At 47.7% G+C, this 22,909-nt stretch overlaps 2 protein-coding genes across 4 annotated transcripts in view; one reads left to right on the top strand and one right to left on the bottom strand.

The window, feature by feature from the left end:
- Positions 1–3,183, bottom strand: part of LOC140430532 (zinc finger protein 276-like) — a 47,067-nt gene extending 43,884 nt beyond the window's left edge. The window contains exon 1 of one of the 3 annotated variants that reach the window (XM_072518057.1): positions 2,565–3,183. In XM_072518057.1, the coding sequence (XP_072374158.1) occupies positions 2,565–2,730 (166 nt within the window). In that variant the 5' untranslated portion in view covers positions 2,731–3,183. Of the gene's footprint in view, positions 1–1,567; positions 2,323–2,564 lie in introns of those variants that run through there. The other 2 variants (XM_072518056.1, XM_072518058.1) reach the window with 2 other exon arrangements.
- A 105-nt stretch (positions 3,184–3,288) lies between these two features.
- nip7 (NIP7 nucleolar pre-rRNA processing protein) lies at positions 3,289–8,100 on the top strand. Its single transcript, XM_072518060.1, has 5 exons — positions 3,289–3,444; positions 5,157–5,243; positions 5,788–5,926; positions 6,135–6,275; positions 7,456–8,100. The coding sequence occupies exons 1-5, from the start codon at positions 3,389–3,391 to the stop codon at positions 7,573–7,575; spliced, it is 543 nt and encodes a 180-aa protein (XP_072374161.1). The 5' UTR covers positions 3,289–3,388; the 3' UTR covers positions 7,576–8,100.
- Positions 8,101–22,909: the final 14,809 nt, after the last annotated feature.

The raw sequence follows: 22,909 nt of genomic DNA, 5'->3' as shown, positions 1-22,909 counted from the left end.
CCACCCTGTTTGCAATTAAGGCCAAAATGCCGTTTGCCTGCTTAACACCTTGTTGAACCTGCATGCTAGCTTTTTGTGATTTATGCACTAGAACATCTAGCTCCCTCTGTACTTCATTCACCTGCAGTCTCTCGCCATTTAAATAATAACCTGCCTTTTGATTCCTCTTATCGAAGTGCACAGCCCTCACACTTCCCCACATTAAACTCCATTTGTCAGATTTTCACCCTGAAAAGTATGAGGTTATGCATTTTGGGAGGACTAACAAGGCAAGGGAATATATAAAGAATGGTAGAACCCTAGGATCAGCAGGACCTCGGCAGGCATGTCCAGAGAGCCCTGCAGATAGCAGGACAGGTAGATAAGGTGGTTAAGAAGGTATATGGGATACTTGCCTTTATTAGCTGAGGCATAAAAGCAGGACGGTTATGATGGAGCTGTATAAAACACTGGTTAAGCCACAGCTGGAGTAGGGTGTGCTGTTCTGGTCGTTACACTATAGGAAGGCAGGGATTGCACGAGAGAGTGCAGGGGAGATTCTGCTGTGCTGGAGCATTTCAGCTATCAATAGAGACTGGATAGGCTGGGGTTGTTTCCTTGGAGCAGAGAAGGCTGAGGGGGGGATTTGATTGAGCTGCATAAAATTATATGGGGCATAGATAGGTTGGATAGGAAGGAAAGGTTGGATAGGAAGGAACTTTTCCCATTAGCAGAGGGGTCAATAACCAGGCATGTAGATTTAAGGTAAGGGACAGGAGATTTAGAGAGCTTTTTCACCCAAAGGGTGGTTGGAATCTGAACCCACTGCCTGAAATGGTGGCAGAGGCAGGAACCCTCACAATATTTAAGAAGTATTTAGATGAGCACTTGAAATTCCACAACATACAAGGTAACGGGCCAAGTGCTGAAAAATGGGATTAAATAGGTGCTTGATGGCTGGCGCGGTCATGATGGGCCGAAAAGCCTCTTTCCGGCTTTTATGCCTCGGCTAATAAAGGCAAGTATCCCATATACCTTCTTAACCCGTGCTGTAAAATCTCTTCTGAGATATGTCAAAATTTACAGATGGCACCACACCAACAGCAGCGGCAAAGAAATGATCAAAATGCATAATCTAAAAAGAGAAGTGGCAAATGTAATTTAAGAGAGCATAACCTTTGAGATTTGTCAGAAAAAACTGTGACCCCTGAATCACAAAACTTCCTATCAAGTCTCTTTATCAAGGGGCAACATGGTGACACAATGGATAACACGGCTGCCTCAGAGTCCTGGGTTCAATTCCTGCCTTGGGTTACTGCCTGTGTGGAGTTTGCACTTTCTCCCCGTGTCTTTGTGGGTTTCTTCCGGGTGCTCCGGTGTCCTCCCACATGCCAAAGATGTGGATAGGTCGATTGAGCATGCTAAATTGTCCCTTAGGTCCCTAGGTAGGGTGCTCTTTCAGAGGATCGGTGCAGATTCAGTGGGCTGAATGACCTCCTTTTCTGAACTGTAGGGAATTCTATGAACCTATCAACAGTGAGAAATTCTAGGGTAGCTTTACTTCTAGGATTAATTTAGTATACCTCACCTCAATGGAACTTCAGGAGTTTTACAATTAACTTCTGAAGTGGCCGGCATGGTGGCACAGTGGTTAGCACTGCTGCCTCAGTGCTAGGGACGATTTTGGTGATTATGTGGAGTTTGCACTTTCTCCCTGTGTCTGCGTGGGTTTCCTCCCAGTCTAAAGATATGCAGGTTCGGTGGATTGGCTATGCTAAATTGCTGCTTAGTTAGGTGAGGTTATGGGAATAGGGCGGGGAGTTGGCCTGGGTAGAGTGCTTTTCAGAGGGTCGGTGCAGACCCGATGGGCCGCCTTCTGTTCTGTAGGCAGCACGGTGGCAGAGTGGTTAGCACTGATGCCTCACAGCACCAGGGACCTGGGATCAATTCCAACCTCAGGCAACTGTCTGTGTGGAGTTTGCATATTCTCCCCGTGTCTGCGTGGGTTTCCTCCCACCTTCCAAAGTTGTGCAGGTGGATTGGCCATGCTAAATTGCCCCCGAGGGTGGGGTTTCAGGAATTGGGTCAAGATATAGTCTTTTTGCAGACTCGACGGGCCGAATGGCCTCCCTCTGCACTGCAGGGATTCTAAGATAGAAAAATATTCTTAACCACGTCTATTCTATGATAGGGACTCTATTCTATGGATTTCAGTTAATACTGCTTTGTCGTCCAATTTGGACACAAGGCTCCGCAGATCAGGAAAGCTGACAGGTTTAGTTGACAGGCAGACCAGACCGCTCGTCGGGGCCACACGACAGCTAACTCCTGCTTTCCTTCCAACTGTGCCACAGGATCTCTGGCATCCCACCAGAATGGGCAGACAGCGCCGGGGGTTGTTAAAGACGGTGCCTCTGGCAATGCTGCACTGAAGCACAGACCCCAGAGTCCGCTGAGCGGGCATGTTAACCGGGTCAAGGTGACAGACAGGATAATCCCGCAGCCTCGGCTTTTGGACGGGGCGACGACAGGCGACGCTCCAAGTGAAACGGGAGGCAGTGGCCCGGCCGGGCAGGAGCACTGACCTGACTCCACAGCGAGTCCGGGGCCCTCGGCTCCCCCTGGCGGAGCTCCGGCCTGGGGCTCCGGCCGCTCGGTGCCAACCCACCGCTGCCGCTGAGCGTCGGACAGCCTTTCCATCTTCTGCGCCATGGCCACCGACACAAAGCGGCCGCGCTTGTTCCGCTTCATTTTCTTCCACGCCGCAAGTGACAAGTTTTATTTTTTTTTAAACCCGGGCGAAGGGTAAACAACCGGAAACGGAGCCGCGGGAACAAACCCTCCGGACGGCGCACCGACACCGAGAAAGCAGTTCCGAGGGTGGACCTGGGAACTGCAAATAAACACACTCTGCTCACACTGATGGCCGGTGAGGGTTTCAACCGCTCGCTGAATGTTGGCGTTATAATTCAACAGCGACCACAGCAAATGTGCCTGGCGCAATTGATAATTAAATGTTGCACCAATATCGCTCCTATTCCCCAACATCCGTAGATAGGTGAAACATTGAAAATAAACACTTCAACGCCACAAAATTCGGCGTCGGCGTTTTAAATTAAAGATGTCAGTCCCCCTCCCTTTAACCCGGGTAAAGTTACTTTCTAAAGTATTTGAGTGACTGAGGGGGCAGGCGGCAGGCGGCCGGCCCGGTGGTTGCGGCCCAGTTCCGGGGAATGGGGGTCCGGACCTGTGGTTGCCCTGGTTACGGACCAGTTCCGGGGAAGGGGTCCGGACCTGTGGTTGCCCTGGTTACGGCCCAGTTCCGGGGGAAGGGGTGGTCGGGCCCCGCGGTTGCCCTGGTTACAGCCCGGTTCCGGATCCGGTTCGGCGGAGCGCGTGCGACTGGGAGATGAGGCCGCTGACGGAGGAAGAGACCCGGCTTCTGTTCGAGAAACTGGCCAAATAGTGAGGCTGGGGATGGCGAGGGGGCCCCTGCCGGTTTATTGTACACGAATATCCCGGGTCGCTGTGGTTGCCTGGTTCCGGGGGGAGGGGAGGAGAAATCCAGGCTTCTGAGGGTGGGGTGGGTGGAGGGAGGGAATCCACCATTTTATAATATATATAATGTGTGTGTGTATATAATCTGTTTGTGTACAATCTGTATAATTGTCTGTATAATCTGTGTGTGTGTATAATCTCTGTAAATGAGTGTGTAATCTGTAAGTATGATATCCGAGTGTGTACAATCTGAGTGTGTGTATGATCTGAGTGTGTACGACCTGAGTGTACAATCTGAGTGCGTGTAATCTGCGTATAACCTGTGTGTATAATCACTTAATGTGTGTGTATGATCTGAGTGCGTGTAATCTGTGTGTATAATCACTTAATGTGTGTGTATAATTTACGTGTGTATAATTTGCGCCTGTGTAATCTGTGTGCGTGTATAATCTGCGCGCGCGTATGTATGTGTGTGTATATAATTTGTATGTGTGTATGGTGTGTATGTATAATACATCTGTAACTTGTCCAATTCAGAAGAAGCTTTTAGAGATTTAACAAACTGACTGAAACTTACATTTCCAGCCACTAAGATACTTTGGTTCATGTTGGGGACTGTTTCAGTTCTGTTGTATCTCTCCACAATATCTGATCTAGGAATGCTTAATTTTGGTAGTCTTGAAATGAACAATGTTCATTTCCTAACACCAACATCCACTCACTGTGATGAGCAGAAAGCTTAATTTAAAAAGCCATGCTAGCAACGCGTTGAATGGTGTTTGAAAATCGTCCCCATATGCCAGAAGTGTGGGAGTACTGAGCCTTCAATTAAATACATTTTTAAAAATTATAGAGTACCCAGTTCATTTTTTCCAATTAAAGGGCAATTTACTGTGAACAATTCACCTAGCCTGCACATCGATTTCATAGAGTTTATAGTGCAGAAGGAGGCCATTCGGCCCATCGAGTCTGCACTGGCTCTTGGAAAGAGCACTCTACCCAAGATCCACACCTCCACCCTATCCCAGTAACCCCACCCAACACTAAGGGCAATTTAGAATGGCCATCCACCTAACCTGCACATCTTTGGACTGTGGGAGGAAACCGGAGCACCCGGAGGAAACCCACGCACACACGGGGAGAATGTGCAGACTCCACACAGACAGTGACCCAAGCCGGGAATCAAACCTGGGACCCTGGAGCTGTGAAGCAATTGTGCTAACCACAATGCTACCGTGCTGCCCTAATCTTTGGGTTGTGGGGGTGGAACCCACGCAGACACTGGGAGAATGTACAAACTTCACATGGGCAGTGACCCAGAGCCGGGATCGAACCTGGGACCTCGGTGCCGTGAGACAGCAGTGCTAACCATTGCACCACCGTGCTGCCCTGAATTAAATACTTGAATGTTGAAAATTGTGCAGTATTATTTTGGGTTGGAATCCATATTTGCCTATTTTTTAATCTTCCTCAATGTGCAGTATCAAGGGTTTTCTTCAGCAAGCTTTCATTAGTTCTAAACTTCTCATATTTGTAAGTGGACAGTTATATTTCGGTTCTAAGCACTGGTTATTGTGTGGTCATCTTTTAAGTATTATTTGGCACACTAACTTTGGAACACAAAAGCAAAAAGGCATTTTAATTTCTGTTCTCATTTTATAATATTTGATTATTTTTAGTATTGGAGAGAATATTAAGTTACTGGTGGAGCGTCCAGATGGAACCTACTGCTTCCGTTTACACAAAGATCGTGTTTATTATGTCAGGTAAGAAGTGCCTCAAGGTTTTAGTCCTTTGCTCCTGGCTTTGTGAGAGGAAGAGTGAAGTATCATATAATCCCTCCATGCAGAAGGAGGCCATTCTGCCCATTGAGTCTGCACCCACCCTCCGAAGGGGCACCCCACCCAGGCCCATGTCCTATCCCCATAACCCACCAAACCTTTTTGGACACTAAAGGGCAATTTAGCATGGCCAATCGACCTAACCTGTACATCTTTGGACTGTGGGAGGAAACTGGATCCTGGAGGAAACCAGTGGAGACACACGGACGTACAAACTCCACACAGTCACCCAAGGTCAGAATTGAACCCTGGTGCTGTCTATATTGGAGGGTGGTGAATTAAGGATGAGGCCAAGGTTAAAGAATTTGTGGAGAAGAGCATAATGAACCTTTGCGAAAGGGTATATTACATAATGGCTTTGATTAAAGATTTTTAAAAACAAATGATTAGTGCAGGACTGTCTGGAAAGGACATTGTTACAAAATATCATATTTAGGTTTACCTGAAATTTTTGTATTGTCTTTTGTAGTGAGAAAATCCTAAAATTGGCAACAAATATTTCTCGAGATAAGCTTGTTTCGTTGGGAACCTGCTTTGGAAAATTCACGAAAACTTTAAAATTTCGACTTCACATTACAGCACTCGACTATCTTGCTCCATATGCTAAGGTAAGTAATGTGGTGTTCTGCAAAGTGGTAGTAGAAGCATCTCCTGTGAATGGAATTTAGTGCTGTTTTGAAATGGGCAATGCTGGAACTGTATTTCATGAATGTTAGAATGATGAATATTTGAGAATACATGTGTGCCTTCAATCTTATTTCTATCATATTTTGAATTGTGCAGATATGCAGGGTAATTGTTTATTTTTTATTTCAGTACAAAGTGTGGGTGAAACCTGGAACAGAACAATCTTTCCTGTATGGGAACCATGTATTGAAATCTGGTTTGGGTCGAATTACAGAAAGCACAGCCCAGTACCAAGGTGTAGTGGTATACTCCATGGCTGACATTCCGTTGGTAAGAGCGAGGCTTGTCCGCCCCTCAACAACTATTGAACCACAACTAAAACCATTCTTTTTGAGGGGGTACAATAGACAAGCTCTGGCCATAATGGCCCAGAGGTTCCAAGGAGTAACAATCATTGTCGGATTGCCAGTCCTTTCTACTTAACTACATCGTGAGCTGCACATTGCTCGCCCAGATCTCCGACCAGGACATGGTGGGAAATGTGCAGCGCAGCAGCTCCAAGGTCCTTCCTGTCTGGGGCAGCAACATCAGGCGAGTGAAGCCGCACCTGTTTTTTACAGCATTAGCTACTGTAAGCCAGGTGAGCTTTCAGGCCCGGGTGTAGAGGAGGTCAGAAGAGTAGTCGGGGAGGGGGGTCAGGAAGGTTGCCAAGGGGTGTCAGGTGGAATGGGTGGTGGGCCGTTGGTCAGTTGGGAGGATACGTCGGGGTTGAGGGAGTTGGGTGGGAGGGTAATCGTGGGAAGGTAGGGTCAGGTAGATAACCGGGGCTGGGAAGGTCAGTGGGAACGCGTATTCGGGAGGGGGATTGATCAGAATTATAGTTCCCCGGGAGCTGGAAGTGGCTTTAATCCTCCTCGCGTCTCTTGGGTAACTATTCTGCTGAGCGAATTAGAACCATCCAAAGTCTCTGATTTAAATCAGAGTATCGGATGCCTCCAAGTGCAAGGTCATTGTCTAATATAAATTTGAACTTCCTGGGAAATTCCCATGCTGTGATTATGTAGAATCTTCCGAGAGGGGTTACCCCACTCCATCATCTGCGATACCTCCGGGATAACCCCCCTCCCCCACATTACTATTCTAAAAGGTGCAATTACATTTAACATTAATTTTGTAAGATTTGGTTCATAATCTGAAATCTGGTAAATTAACTCTCATAAGTGGTCCTAAATACAACTGCCCTAATCCATTTGCGTCTAAAACTAGATTTTTAGTTTAGTTCTTTTTTCTTCTACTTTCTTCCTCCCAGCTAAAGGGGCTGAGTAAAGTAATTTTCTGAGTGCTTGAATATTTTTGCAACACTAATCAACTTCAGGGTGATAATTCACAATGTTGACATCTGTTGTTTATCCTTGCGGATTTCTGAGCAGCAACAGGAATCTGATGAACTAAACTGTTTTCAAATTCTATAATCCATAGCGTTTAAAATATTCTTTAATTATTTCTCAAGGGCTTTGGAGTTGCTGCAAAATCGACCCAGGATTGCCGGAGAGTAGACCCGATGGCAATTGTTGTATTTCACCAGGCTGATGTTGGCGAGTATATTCGGAACGAGGACACGCTCACATAATTCATCTTGTCAATCACGTAGAAAGACTGTCATTTTCGAACTGAGGAGTTTATCAACAAGGATCACTCTTTACTAACTAGGTTCCTCTGGCATCCTCACCAGGAAATGCAAACCGCCAATTTTGATAGAGAAGTTAAGTGAATTCAACAACTTTCATCTGAGCGGCTAATATGTAAGAGCAATATGCTTCCAAGTTAGTATTTTATAAACCTAGCAGGTTGTTCACTCTGAACTTTTAACAATTGTACACAGGAGATATTTCCTTTGGAATATATTGCTGCTGATTGAGCCTGTTGTTTTTGGCCTTTTCACTTGTCATAAACGATATTGAAATTTCACACAATGGGGTATTTTAGTAAATCTGACATTTGAAAATCCTAAAATGCAATTTGTTATAAAGAGAGACACAAGATTGGATTATCATAGGCATCTCTATACACACCGTTCATTCTCAGCTAATTGGCATTGAAGATTATTTTGATATATTTGAAAAATGTAATTAAAAGATACCATCCAGTGTTTGCACTTTGTTTTTTAAATGTATTAGTCATTTGTCCTCGGCTCAACCTTCTTTCACTGCTTTGCCAATGATTTTCCTTCCATAAGGTCAGAAGTGGGGATGCTCACTGATTGTGCAATCATGGTCAGCGCCATTCGCTGATTGTGCAATCATGGTCAGCGCCATTCGCTGATTGTGCAATCATGGTCAGCGCCATTCGCTGATTGTGTAATCATGGTCAGCGCCATTCGCTGATTGTGCAATCATGGTCAGCGCCATTCGCTGATTGTGTAATCATGGTCAGCACCATTCGCTGATTGTGCAATCATGGTCAGCACCATTCGCTGATTGTGCAATCATGGTCAGCACCATTCGCTGATTGTGCAATCATGGTCAGCACCATTCGCTGATTGTGCAATCATGGTCAGCACCATTCGCTGATTGTGCAATCATGGTCAGCACCATTCGCTGATTGTGCAATCATGGTCAGCACCATTCGTGACTCTGCAGATACTGATGCAAGACCTGGACAATATCCAGGCAAATGTTACCATGTAGCACGTAAATGTGTCCCACACAAGTCCAGGCAATGGCTATGTCCAACTAGAGAGGACAGTCAATGGCAATACCATCACTGAACCCCCACTATCAACATCCTGGGGTTACCATTGACCAGTAACTGAACGGGACATGAATACTGTGGCTCCAAGAGCATGGTGGATAGCTCACCTCTTAACTCTCCAAAGACTGTCCACCATCTACAAGGTGCAAGTCAGGAATGTGCTGGAATACTCTCCACTTGCCTGGAGTGCAGCTTCAACAACACTCAAGAAGCGCAACATCTAGGACAAAGCAGCCCATTTGATTGGCACCCCTTCCTTAAACATCATTCCCTCCACCACCGGTGCACAGTAGCAGCAGTGTGTACCATATACAAGATGCACTGGAGGAAGGCTCCTTAACCTTCCAAACTCATGAGCCCTACTATCTATAACAGGATTGTCCAAGTACAACCCAGGGTCCGGGTGCAGCCCGCTAAGTCCCTCTACACGGACCCTAGGCTTTTTTGAGCTGCTTCTTCAATCACAGGCTTATTCTTTTACTAGTCGGCCTATTAGCAGCAAATAAGGAAGAGGATCAGTTTGTGGTGTAGTAGCGATCAGTATGCTGAAGACTGGTGGGCGAGAGAAGTGGAGGTAAGCTCGGAGCTGTGTGGTGGCAGTCGGGAGGCTGGACAATGGTCGTGGCTGAGCTGGGCGGTGTGGGAGTGACTGGGTGGGGGTGAAGGAGTGAATGTGAGTCTGCCTTCTGCCTACTCAGTTTTCTTACTAGTTCTCACCACCACACATCAACAGCTACGCATGCACCCACACAGTTCCAACCTTGTACCCTCTAACATTCTGGTAATTCTTATTGCTTAATCTTTTTTAACTAACAATTTAGTGCGACGGCATTGCTTTACATTTGTGCAAGGCAACCCGTGTGCAGCACGGTAGCCTTGTGGATAGCACAATTGCTTCACAGCTCCAGGGTCCCAGGTTCGATTCCGGCTTGGGTCACTGCCTGTGCGGACTCTGTACATCCTCCCCGTGTGTGCGTGGGTTTCCTCCGGGTGCTCCGGTTTCCTCCCACAGTCCAAAGATGTCCATGATAAATTGCCCTTAGTGTCCAAAATTGCCCTTAGTGTTGGGTGGGGTTACTGGGTTATGGGGATAGGGTGGCGGTGTTGACCTTGGGTAGGGTGCTCTTTCCAAGAGCCGGTGCAGACTCGATGGGCCGAATGGCCTTCTGCACTGTAAATTCTATGATAACTCACCACTACCGCATCAAGAACAATTAGGGATGGACAATAAATGCTAGCCTAGTCAGCGAAGCTCACATCTCATGAATGAATTCAAAATAAGTTTTAAATGGATGTTATTGTTATAAATTATGAGCTGCTCTTTTGTTTTTACAATTTCAACTGACCAAAGGAGGTATCAAAATCTAGCCTGGCCCAGTGGAGCAGGTTAACTGGATTTTCATTTTTTCCGAGCTTCTATGTGTCTTATTCTAATGTTATTTCTCAGAATTCATAAGTCTACGAACATGTCCATTTCGGCAACAGGATAGAAAATATTTGATCACATTACTCCCGTCTGACCTTTATGAGAATCTAGTGTTCGGAGTAATTATTGAGAACCAAAATATCCATTCCACCAAAACAGATTTGTAATACTGCTATGCTTGTCTTTCAGCTGGAATTTGAAAATGGAGCTACACAATATTCAAATAACTGGACATTATAGACCCGCTAAACCTCCGATGTGCGCGTTTTTTCTGAAACTGAAAAACTCTGATGCCTATAGCCCATGATGCATATAGCCCAGGGGGTAGGTAGCTGGTGGCTTCATGTGGCCAGGGCACCCGCCATGGCGGCCAATATGGGTGCCGGCATATTCTGCAGGGTGGGGGGTTCAGCCGCCCTCTGGGTGGAGGGGGTTGGGGTTATTGGTGTGTGGAGTGGGATTTAATGCCAGGGGCACAGTGCTGCCTACTCCCCCTGGATGCCCTGAGGAGGATGTGCAGTTTTTTTCGGCACTGCTGGCTGGCCTGGACAGTGTTGTCCACGGCACTGACGACCTCTACCACCTGCATCCAGGCCCGGCAGCAGCGTCTCCAGTCGGTAAACCTCGGTGCTGCGCATCTTGCTGCCATCTTGTTGGCTGGGATGGTGTGTATCGGGAATGAAGTGTCTATGCAGCTGTAGCTTGTCAGCATCCTGAGTGTCAAACCATGACCCGGCAAATCCGATACCGTTTCTGATTGGAATTGTGTTCCTCGTGGTGCTGGTGCTAGTCCCTTAACAGTCATTGAATTGGTCCAGGTGTGGTGCTAGTTTTCCTCCAGTAGAACATTAATCTTGCCCTGGCGTCAACACTTAGTCTTGAACAGAGAATATATCTGCTTCTGTTTTAAGTGGATATAAATTGGTATCAGAGTGAATAACAGCGTGGAGAGAGGCCGACTCAGTGAGTTAAAACAGCAGGGGAAGGGAGAGAAGCTTCAGAGCAAGGAACGGCGTGGAGAGAGATGGACCTGGCGAGCTAAAACAGCAGGGGAAGGGAGAGGAGCTTCAGAGCGAGGGGAGAGAGATGGACCTGGCGAGCTAAAACAGCAGGGGAAGGGAGAGGAGCTTCAGAACGAGGAACGGCGTGGAGAGAGATGGACCTGCCAAGTTAAAACAGCAGGGGAAGGGAGAGGAGCTTCAGAGCAAGGAACGATGTGGAGAGAGATGGACCTGGTGAGTTAAAACAGCAGGGGAAGGGAGAGGAGCTTCAGAGCAAGGAACAGCATGGAGAGAGATGGACCTGGTGAGATAAAACAGCAGGGGAAGGGAGAGGAGCTTCAGAGTGAGGCAGACCTAGGGGAAGGGAGTTGTGGGGAGGAGCACACCATATGAGTTAGGGGGGGGGGGAGGAATGACATCACTGGAAAACCCTAAATACATTGGTTAGTAAGCATTTCATTTGAATTACATAATTAAATTGCTTTCAGATTAAAGGGAAATAGAAATAATTTACAATTTAAAAAACTAAAGACCATTTTGAAATTTTTTAATTGAATTATATAAAATGGAGATGTGGGATCTGGTGGACCTTATTGTGGTTCCTAGTGACCACATCTGTAGTAAGTGGTGGTTGCTTGATGAATTCCGCCTCAGAACTGATGAGCTGGAGTCAGCTTCGGGCACTAACACATCAGGGAAGGGGAGAGTATCTGGATGATATGTTTTAAGAGACAGTCACATCCCTTAGATTAACTACCTTGACTTCGGCCAGTTGTCAGAGACAGAAGGGTGTGACTATAAGTGAGGCAAGTAGAGGAATTCAGGAGATAGGGTTGCAAGAGCCTCAATCCTTGTCCAACACACGAGATTCTTGCTCCCTGTGTGGACAACAGCAGAGATTATAGGGAGGATTAGCAAACTGACCACACCATTGTGGTACAGGGAGCCATTCAAGTGGGGGGCAAAGAGAAATGTAGGTCGGGACGTAGACACTGTTCTGTGGCCAAGATCGAGAGTCCTGGAAGCTGTGTTGCCTACCTGATGCCAGTGTTCAGGATATCTCATCTGGGCTGCAGAGGGACTTGGACTGGGAGGGGAACGATCCAGTTTCAAGGTCCACCTAGGTACCAACGACAAGGATAGAGGTCCTGCTGAGGGAATATGAGGAGCTAGGTGCCAAATTAAAAGGCAGAACCAAAAAGGTGGCTTGAGACAATACACTTAAAACTTCCTTTCACAGAAAAGGGGGTTAATTAATAAACAAAGATAACTGTAGAGGCCAAGAGCAATTAGGTCTTAATTCTTTGGCTCTGGGGTCCTCCCAGGCCCCCGCGCCTTCTCTCCATTGGCCGGGATTTACGCGCTTCTGCACAATTGGCCCTGAGCTGATCACTTTGGTTGTGAGGGCTCGCCCTTAAAGGAAAAACATTACCACATCCCTGCTACCTTGAGTCCCTTAATTATTAATTACATTTTGCAAAACAAGCTATAAACAAATGTTATACACATCTTAGAAGGTAAAGAGACATATTTGAAAATAATTCATCACAAAGTCAGTCTGTCTGGGGACCTTCAAGTCCTTATGAACCATCTCAATTCCCCAACCGGCTCCTCCATCTCTAAGGTAGTCTTGTCTGAAGAAAACTCCATGAGACTCCACCGCTCCTGTAGGGCTGTTCCGTGCTCCTACTCTCACCTGGGCTGCTGGCTGAGACATTGGAGACTGGCTTCTGGGAGGTTATGTATGGCAACTACCCAGCATAAGGCTACTGTGGCTGCCGAGGTCGCTCCTCACATCTCTTGTGTGGATAACCATTTGGAATGATCAAAAGTCTATGTGCACTCTGGTCCACGGACGACCTGGCCACTCCCAGGTGTGGAGGTTGGCTGCAGAGGGCAATGCTTGTGTCTGATGGGGAATGCACAGGAGCATCACGTTTTCAATATCTTCGTCTATCCTTGGGTACCAAACCATAACTGCAAGCTAGCATCTTAATTTTCACCTGGTCTGGATCAGCACTATGTAATTCTTGTAAAAGGGGTTCCCTCCGTAGAGGTGGTACGACGACTTGAGACCCCCAGAGAATTACTCCATTCTTGTCCATGCGAGTGAGGTCGGACTTCAACTAATCAGACTTTTTGCTGGGTCCAATTTTGGAAGATCCCTGACGACACCGGCAAGGTGTCAAGGAAGTTCAGCACCAATGCGATTTCCTGGGGTATTGGTGGTGGCGCCAGACTGTTTGACATGGGGAATCGGCTTAATGAGTCCGTAGTGGAGATTTGGGTACTTGGCCTGTGTTGGGAAGTGCAGCTGTATGCTGCTAGCAGCAAGGTCCATTGTTGGCCGCTGGCAGAGGCAAGTGGGGGTATCGGCTTATCTTAGGAGTCCCAACAATGGTTTGTGGTTGGTTATTATTGTAAAGCATTGCCCACAAACATATTGGTGGAACCTTTTAACACCATAGTGTAAGGATCCTTCCTGTTCTTGTTCATTCCCTTATTTCACTTTTCTTTTCTTTTTTGCTGTTACATTTTTGATCCATGAATGTTTAATGGACCTGTGACTTTAAGGCAAAGCAGCCTGTATCTTTCATTCAAACAGGAGGAACCTGTGCTTTTTTAGGCTGGTGATTGCAGACTGGCTGGCATAAGTGATGACTCGGTTTGATTGATTTGACTGGTGGCCAATGAATTGGCCCAAAGGGCTGACTCTCCAGCAAGACTGGGTGTTATTCTCTTCAGTCTGCGGAACTTTGAAGTCAAACCATGAGCTGAAAGCAATATTTGATGTGAAATGAAGTGTCGACACAGAAATATGTAGGTCTCAATGTGAACCTCAAGTTGAAGGTCCAGTTTGATAACCAAAGCGTCACTCCAGAAAACTTGCTGCCTGTGAGTACTGGAATTTCTAACTTGTGTGGATCCTGAATGAATGACTGCAAGGAAAACCATTACCAGCTATAAACCAGAGGCTTTAATCAGTGAGCATGCTGTGAGGATAGCGTGCTGAAGAACCACCATTGGAAACAAAGACTTATCTTTTGTCCTTCATTCTTATTATTTTATCCCTTCCCTCCTTCCCCCTCTGTGTTTGTATTGTGTGTGGATAGAGGGTGGGGCAGTTAAAGGGGGTAGTAGGCATTTACTTGTTATCCAGTTGTATTTACTGTAGAGTTTATGTTATTTTTTATAAATAAACAGACATTATGTTCAACTTACAAACCTAGTAAGTAATTATTGGGCAGCGAATGGCCAAATACTTTGGGTATTTTTACGAGAATTATTGGTAATTCACTTGTGATGTGACTCCAGGGCATGTGAGGCTGGAATTGACTGCACACCTGCCTGGGGTGGCGTAACAATAGATAAAGGCAAGTCCCTCCTTTTCAATTTGGGAATCTAAATCATTCTAGATATGAATCTTAATGGGAATATACATCAATCCGAATGGGAATCTAAATAACTCAGAATGGGAATGTGACTCAATCTGAACATGAATCAGAATCATTGTAAATGTTAGTCAGAATCTTGCTAAATTTGAATCTAAATCTATGAATGGGAGTCTGAATCAATCGGAATGGGAATCTTAATCATTTTAAATGGGAATCTGACTCGATCTGAATGGCAATCCATTTTGGTCAGAAAGACAACTTATCTAAATGGAGAGAAAGGTCAGAGGACAGATTTTTAATTAGGAATGGGTTATGGAGAATGGGCAGCAAAGTGGAGTTAAGGCCGAGCTGAGGTCAACCATGATCATATAGAATGGCAGAGCAAGCTCGAGGGCCTGAATGGCCTCATCCTCCGAGTTTTTATGTTATATGTAAGAGCCCATGGCACTATTTTGAAGTAGGGCAGGGAAGTTCTTCCTGGTGTCTCAGTCAATTTCTACCCCTCAACTGAGATTAGTAAGGGGATTGTCTGTTCATGATCACATTGCTGTTGTGAGTTCTTGCTGTACCCACATTGGTGGCTGTGTTTTCTACAGTACAACAGTGACAATACTTCCAAAATGGTTTATTGGCTGTGAAACACTGACATTTCCTAAGGTCACACTGGGCTAAATCGCTGGCTTTTAAAGCAGACCAAGGCAGGCCAGCAGCACGGTTCAATTCCCGTACCAGCCTCCCCGAACAGGCGCCGGAATGTGGCGACTAGGGGCTTTTCACAGTAACTTCATTGAAGCCTACTCGTGACAATAAGGGATTTTCAAATGTAATGAGGGGAGGAAAGTTCAAGAACACTGATCGTTGTCTTGAAAGATAAATTATCAAGAATACCAGATGAAGCCTCACTCTTTTCCTAGGAGCTCATTGGGTTTGCCATCCATTTTAAGAGTTACTGATGTTTAAGTTTGTCTTGATAAAAATGCTTACGCTGCCATCTTCCCAACAGGCTCCATCCAAATAAAAGTGGAATTCAGTGCTGAGGCTAGTATTGAAGCAAGGATTGTCCATGTGTAAAGCTAGGTTGGAGAAGTGATTGTAGGAAAGGGGAATAGAGAGTGACAATATGGAATTAGGACTACAACTAGTCAATTATAAACACCAACACACTGAATGGGCCAAATATATTGCCATTTGGTTCTTAATTAGCATTTGTTTATTCACTTTAGAATTATTGCAGCACCAGTATAATCAAATATTGAATAAGGTGAATTGATGACAAGGAACAAGTTTATACAGTTCAGTTATATCACTAATTTATCGTTAACTGCTTGCTGATTATAAATTTACTGCCAAGAGCAGTATCTGAAATCGTTACAAATTGGTCAGATTAATTTAGCATTGGACTCTGGATAACTGATAAATTAACATTAGTTTACTGAATAGAATAAAGTCTATATGCTTATAGTTATCAACATTAATACAATTTATTAAATCTCATCCTGTTGCACTGGTATGGAGGAACTGGCTGCCATGCACTCTGAAATAATAGAGCATTGAATCTCCAGCTGTAGGTATATTCCTTGTTCCTCCTGGATCCTCTTCCTGGGTGAATCTTTCAAGGTGCTGGCAGCTATTTCTGAATTATATGGCTTAAATCTTCCTCCTTCCATCTCAGGAAGAGTCATACTTAATCAGACCTCAGAACCACTTATATCTTCTGCGATGACTCGCTTACGGGTTCTTACGATTGTACAATCTTAACACCTGTTTTGTTGGTGGAGATGCTGTTGGATAACTGGTGCCCTTTTTGAGGTGTTTCTAAATATAATACTTTAACCACCAAACACGATGGGGGAAATTTTAACCTAATTCAGCAGCTGGGAAAATGACGGGATTTTGCTCTCCGGTGGGGTTCAAATGATGGTTTCCAGCAAATCCCATCAGTTCCTCACCTGGTGGGTTGGATTAAAATTCCCTCCAATATCTGCAGCCAATGGATAATGATGTGATCTGTGTTTTGAAACAGCAGCGCCAGTAATGCCTGATGTTCTGTAGGTAATGCACATGTTCCATTCATTTAGGGCAGCACGGGGCACAGTGGTTAGCATTGCTGCCTCAGTGCCAGGGACCCGGGTTCGATTCCAACCTTGGGTGACTGTCGGTGTGGAGTTTGTAAATTCTCCCCGTGTCTTTGTGGGTTTCCTCAGGGTGCTCCGGTTTCCTGCCACAGTCCAAAGACGTGCAGGTTACATGGATTGGCCATGTTAAATTGCTCCTTAGGTCCAAAGGTTAGGTGGGGTTATGGGCATATGTAGGGGGATTGGGGCTAGGTAGGGTGGTCTTTTGGAGGGTCAGTGCAGACGCGCTGGGCCCAATGGCCTCCTGCACTGTAGGGATTCTATGAATATTGGAAGAACTTGAAAGATAACTACCTTTGACAGAATAAACACATTCCAATAGCACAGGTAACAAATGCAGCTGACACAGTCAAGTCAAAAGGAAATGGAGAGGTCCTACTGCCAGATTATATGGATTTACTGAAAAAGTGCTGGCAATTATGCCAAATATTCTGTAAATAGAGTTGACAATTTTTTAGACAAGAAGTCCCAGACTTTTTTTCTAAAATGACTGAATTTTGTTTTGTGCAGCTTACATAGTGAGGAAGTTTTAGTCATGTGAACGATACAGTTTTGGTTAATGTTTGATGTTTTATGGCATTTTCAAGTGTTCCTGCAATGTATGGTGCACTGTTCCATTAAAATTACTTCCAATTCAGTTTATTTACATTGACAACTAATTAAATTTTTTTTTCATTTATGAAGGCGCTTTGAAGTAATATCAGCAGACTGGGGGAAGCTTTGAGATCTATCAAAAGATAAATACATGCAATTTGTTTTGTGGGGTTTGGTGTGGCTTTTGGCTCATTGGCTTCTTGCTAAAAATTGTCGGTTATAAATTTTCACTATTTCTGAGGCTTAAGGTACAAATATTGTGGGCACGTTTCTCTGGCCTCGTTTCACTTGAGCGAGAGTGCAATGAGGCTGGTGAATAGCGGGAGAGACCAAAGACGAGAACTGCACCGGGCGCCAAACAGTTTGTGACGCAACTGGTCACCCCCATAGGCGAAATCGGGATCCCTCCCTAGCGTGGCGAGAAACCAATTATAACCACTTAAGCCCTATTTCCTTACAATTAACAGTAGCCACCCCACATTCAACGGCCTCCCGTGATTCACCGGCCTCCCCAGGAAGTGGTCACACTGGCACCGATTAGTACTCCTTTTTAAAAAAGTGAACCTGGTAGAAGGGCTTCCGTGGGGAGCCGAGGAGGTAAGTAGCCATCTTCACTCATAAGCAAAGAGCCCGGGGGCACTGGGCTTGTCGCCCCAGTGCTCGGCAGGGTTGGGGAGCACCTTCGGCTGGGGTGAGCCGCAATGGGAGGGGAAGGTGTCCGCTGGAGGGGCAGCCTTGCGTGGCTCTGCCGTGCCAATCCCTGGATTGTGTGTACCCATTCCGGGGCAACCCTTGTCCCTGTCCATCTGTCCCCCCCCCCAACCATTCATAACCTCCACAGATTGCGGAAGCCTCTGGCCGTGCGGCTGAAGTCTATTACTGAATTGGCTATAGTGGTTAAGTGAGCACTCGCACATCCCAAGTGGATTCCCTTGGGTGGGCGGGCCATGTAGCATGTGGGAGTCATTGCCTAGCATTCTAATCAGACCACGAATCCTGGACACTGTGCCTGGACACAGGCAACACCACACTCGCAGCAGCCAACATCCGAATACCCAGGGGATGGGACACAGCTCCGGGGATATGTCCACGGCTGGAGGGTGGGTAAGTGCAACAGAGAGGGGACCAGTGCTCGGTCCAAGTAACGTTAAGTGCGGGAGTCAGGGTACAGGGTCTGGTGTCCATTGATGGAGTCCTGCTGCGGCATGGAGTGCTGAGCGTGTCGGGTGTGGGGGAGATCAGTGGCATTCGGAATGGAGGGTCCCGGGGTGGGATCCACTGCTATTTATCAGTCTAACACAATCTCTCCCAATTCCTTCCAGATAATAAAGGTATGGACTGTATTTTGCACCCCGTAGAACAGGCCCTAGTGGTGCTGCTAGTAGGCCGGGTGGCCAGGCGCTGGAGACGGCGGCAGCAACAGCACCTGCTGATACTTGAGGTGACAGACCATGTGCCGCACCCCGCCCACACCCTGAGGACCGGATTCCTGTTTGCCCAGGTGGGAAATTACATCAACTTTGACGTGGACCAAGCTAACAAGATGCCGGGCAGCAGGATTCTCCACCATCGCCGGAATGCTCCAGGAGCTGATTGACTGCACGCATGCTGCCTTGCACGCACCAGACTAGCTGGGCGTGTCCTCTGTCAACAGGAAGGGATTCGCTCCCTGGACATACAGCTCATGTGTGACCACAACATGCACATGTGTGCACTTTTCCCAGGGATTGTGCATAACAGCTACGTCTTCGGCCTCTTTGAGGACCACCCTAGGATGGCCACCTGGCTCTTAAGAGATAGTGGGTACCCACTGAGGACCTGGCTAATGACGTGAGTATGGAGGCCGGAGACCCAATACAATGAGGCCCATGTGGCCACCCAAGCTGCCACTACCAGTGAGCGGTACATCAGACTGCATAAAATGCGTTACTGATGCCTCAACAGCTCTACGGTACTGGTGCCCTACAGTACATTCCCCCCCCCCCCCCCCCCCCCCCCCCCCCGGGAGGTTCGCCTGCTTTGTGGTGGTCTGTGTTCCGCACAACCTGGCACAACAGCGGGGCGATGTGTTGGAGGTGGGGGATGAGGAACATGTGGCCACCTCCGAGGAAGAGGAGAATGAGGGTGATGAGGAGGGGACAGACCAGGAGGGGCTGGTGGGCAATCTCAGGGAGGAATATTGGTTGTGGTGAAGGTTTTTTAATGCTTGTCCAACAATGTCCTACTCTCTCGATGGTGCCGCCCCACTCTTTCCCCCCCTCCCCCATCTACTCATATTCCCTCACTCCCTACCTACAACCCCTGCCCATCCCCAGTGCCCACAGTGATCCTCACGTGCTTAGCCTTCCTTACATAGACACACAATGACTAGGTTTGTTCCCAGGATGCACATCTGAGGTTTAGACAGCCAGCTGCTTACCACGTTCGGTGGCCTTTGATGCCCCTTGTGGGCTTCATCTGAGGCCGAAGGGTCCCCAGCGCACTTGAAGGTAACACATGCACAGCTGTGCCGCCCTGCCCCAGGTACCGACTGCAAGACGCATCCTCATCAGAGGGATGGAACTCGGGGGAGCTGGTGGCCACCATGGGATAGGTCAGGATTGGCACCCAGCACCCTCTCCTCAGTGCCCATAGGGCCCCGAGCTTCACCTTGGGATGGAGGGGGAGCTGGTTCGAGACCCTGCTGTCCCTGTATCATCTGGCCCTGGTGGCAACCCGTGTCTGCACTATCGTGTCTACACCCTTAGCGATACTCCTCACTGATTGGGCCATGCTCTCCGGTGGCCCCACAATGCCCACCTGTAACTGGGACAAGCTCCGCAGCGCCTCGGCCATGCCCAACTGAGAGCGGGACATGTCCTGCAGCACCTCATCAAGGTCAACAAGGTACTGGGTCACGTCCCTCGGCGGGTTGGACATTCTGCCGAGACCCTCAGCCATGGTCATCACCGACTGCGCCGCACCTCGGACACCTCCACTCATGCTGATGACATGTACCAGGCTCCACTGCGGTCACTGCCCTAGCGGTATTGCCATTTGTGGCGACATCTGCATCCGTAGCCTCTTGGACGCCTCCAATCGGCTATGGACCTGCTGGAACGTCACTGACGTCTCTCTCTGAATGTCCCGGCCGCTCCCTAATATCTCAAATAGCTCTGGGTAACCCTGTTCCGAGGTTCAGCATGTGGCTGGGATCCAGCAGACCTCCGACTGCTGTCTTGCCTGGGCGTTACTGCCTCCATCTGATGTGCATCAGCAACTGTGTGGTGCTCACCAGATTGTGCCCCAGAAGCCAGTCCACTAACGTTGCCCACCGAGGTGTGTGGGCGGCATGATAGCACAGTGGTTAGCATTGTCGCTTCACAGCTCCAGGGTCCCAGGTTCGATTCCCGGCTTGGGTTACTGTCTGTGAGGAGTCTGCACGTTCTCCCTGTGTCTGCGTGGGTTTCCTCCGGGTGCTCCGGTTTCCTCCAACAAGTCCCGAAAGACGTGCTTGTTAGGTGAATTGGACATTCTGGATTCTCTGTGTACCCGAAAAGGTGCCGGAATGTGGCGACTAGGGGCTTTTCACAGTAACGTCATTGGAGTGTTAATGTAAGCCTACCTGTGACAATAAAGATTATTATTATCTGCGCTGTTGGAGCGTGGGGATGGCAGCTGTCACACGCCAATTATGGCATCCTCAAAGCTCTCCTCCGAGGTGGTCTCATGGGAGACGGGGGATATGGTCACCCCGGATGGGCCTGCGCCGTCAGCTGGAGGACCTGCGGTGTTTGGGGGGGGGGGGGGGGGGGGGTGAAGGGAGAGGGGGAGTGAAGGGAGTGTTGGGGACACATCTAGGGTTGGGTGGTGGATGTTCACATGGAGCGGAAAGGTCTCGAGTGGGGGCGGGGGGGGGATGTCAACTCATGCGTGTAGGTCGTTGACCTTCTTGCGCCACTGGAGGTCAGTCCTCCTGGTCACGCTTCCTGAGCTGACTGCCACTGCCATTTCATCCCAGGCAGCACTGGCTGCCCTGTGGCTCACCCTCTGGGACCGTTGGGGGAACAGGCATCTCTCCTAGCCTTGGCCGCATCTACGAGCCTCCCCAGGTCTGCGTCTTCAAACAATCGGGCTGGATGTCTTGGCGCCATGACTGCGAGTTGAGTGGGGTTGGCTGTGCAAGTGCTGTTTAAGTGCTGCTCGACCTTGTTAGCAGGGGACTGGCGAGCACGTTCCTGGCGAATCGGCTGTCCTTCATTTGCAGCATGAAGCCTGTGGGGCCTCGTCAAGTGGACCAATTAACATTGTATTGTGTTGCCGGCCTCGCCGGGCCAAATGCCAGGAAACTCCTGGCAATTCCCGCTCGCTACCACATTTAGAAACCTTTCTGGAGAATCATGCCCTGTAATGCAATCTTTCACCTCAGGAGGGCATCAAACTGCTTTTGCAAACTATTAAACACTTCACGGCAGCCTTTAGACTGGACCACATTTTTAACAATCCGTTCCTGAGTATGATTTTGCTGATTTTCATTCCCATTTGGGAATGTTTGGTTTGCTTTTTTTTTTAAATGGCCATGTTCACCTTTGTTGCTAATTTTGGTGATTTGTGTATCTACCTTTAGATTCCCTTGCTATTGTACTCCATTTAGACTCTTATTCTCCAATCAGAACGGTGACATCTTTATTCTTCCTGCCAAAATGCACCAACTAACACTAGTCTATATTGAAATTCATTTTCTTTTTACATGGCCATTCTGTCGGTTTAATAATGTCATTGTGTATTTTGTTGCATTCTTTGTATTAACTACAACATAGGATTCAAATAGATTCAGGACAGAGATCCAGGGGAAGTGTTTTACACAGACACTATGGAATAGACTACTGCAGTTACTGATTAAACCAGAGACCATGTGATTTTCCAGCCACGTTGTGCCTGGTGCCAATCCCGCAATTCCTGGTGAACAGCGGCAAAACCAAAAACGGGTTTTGTGCCGGGTGCCGAGTCGATCGCGATGCTCCCGATCGCAATGCGTCCAACTGGATCTGGATCATGCCCTCATTGGTCAGCACACTTAAATTAATCGTTAAACTAATTTAAATAAGTTCAGCCCGTTTGAGGCTGGAATCTCCCAACTCCCAGGATTCACCGGCCCCAGTGGCACTGAGTGAGGCTGTCGTCAATGAGTACTGGTTTCCAATAACTGAAACCAGACATGATGGCCACGCCAGGGGGCCCGGAGACCATTGGGGCCTCCCAGTGGTTGGGGACAGGGTAAGGCACCTGGGCAGTGCCAACCTGACGCACTGGCAATGCTGGGTTGGCATTGCAGGGCTACCAGGTTGGCACTGCCTGGGTACCAGGGGGCCAAGTGGCACTGCCAAGGGGTGAGGCCTGAGGGGGGCCATGACCATGAAAGAGGTGAAGAGATGCATGAAGGGAGGGAATAAAGGGGAGACCTGAAGGGGAGTATGATGCGTGGGGGGGTATGTTGGGTTGGTATGAATGGGGGTATGAAGGGTGGGGGTTGTGAAGAGTATGAGGTATGGGGGGGTATGAGGGTTGGTATGAATGGGGGTGTGAAGGGTGGATATGAAAGGGGAGTATGAAGGGGGGACATGAAGTGATTGGGGGGGGGCCTGAAAGGGAGGAACTGATTTAAATATGCCGTGACTGTTTG

This window comes from Scyliorhinus torazame, chromosome 10, assembly GCF_047496885.1.
Source record: "Scyliorhinus torazame isolate Kashiwa2021f chromosome 10, sScyTor2.1, whole genome shotgun sequence".
Lineage (NCBI taxonomy): Eukaryota > Metazoa > Chordata > Chondrichthyes > Carcharhiniformes > Scyliorhinidae > Scyliorhinus > Scyliorhinus torazame.
Note: the sequence above shows the minus strand (reverse complement) of the source record. Positions and strands in the feature narration are given on the sequence as shown.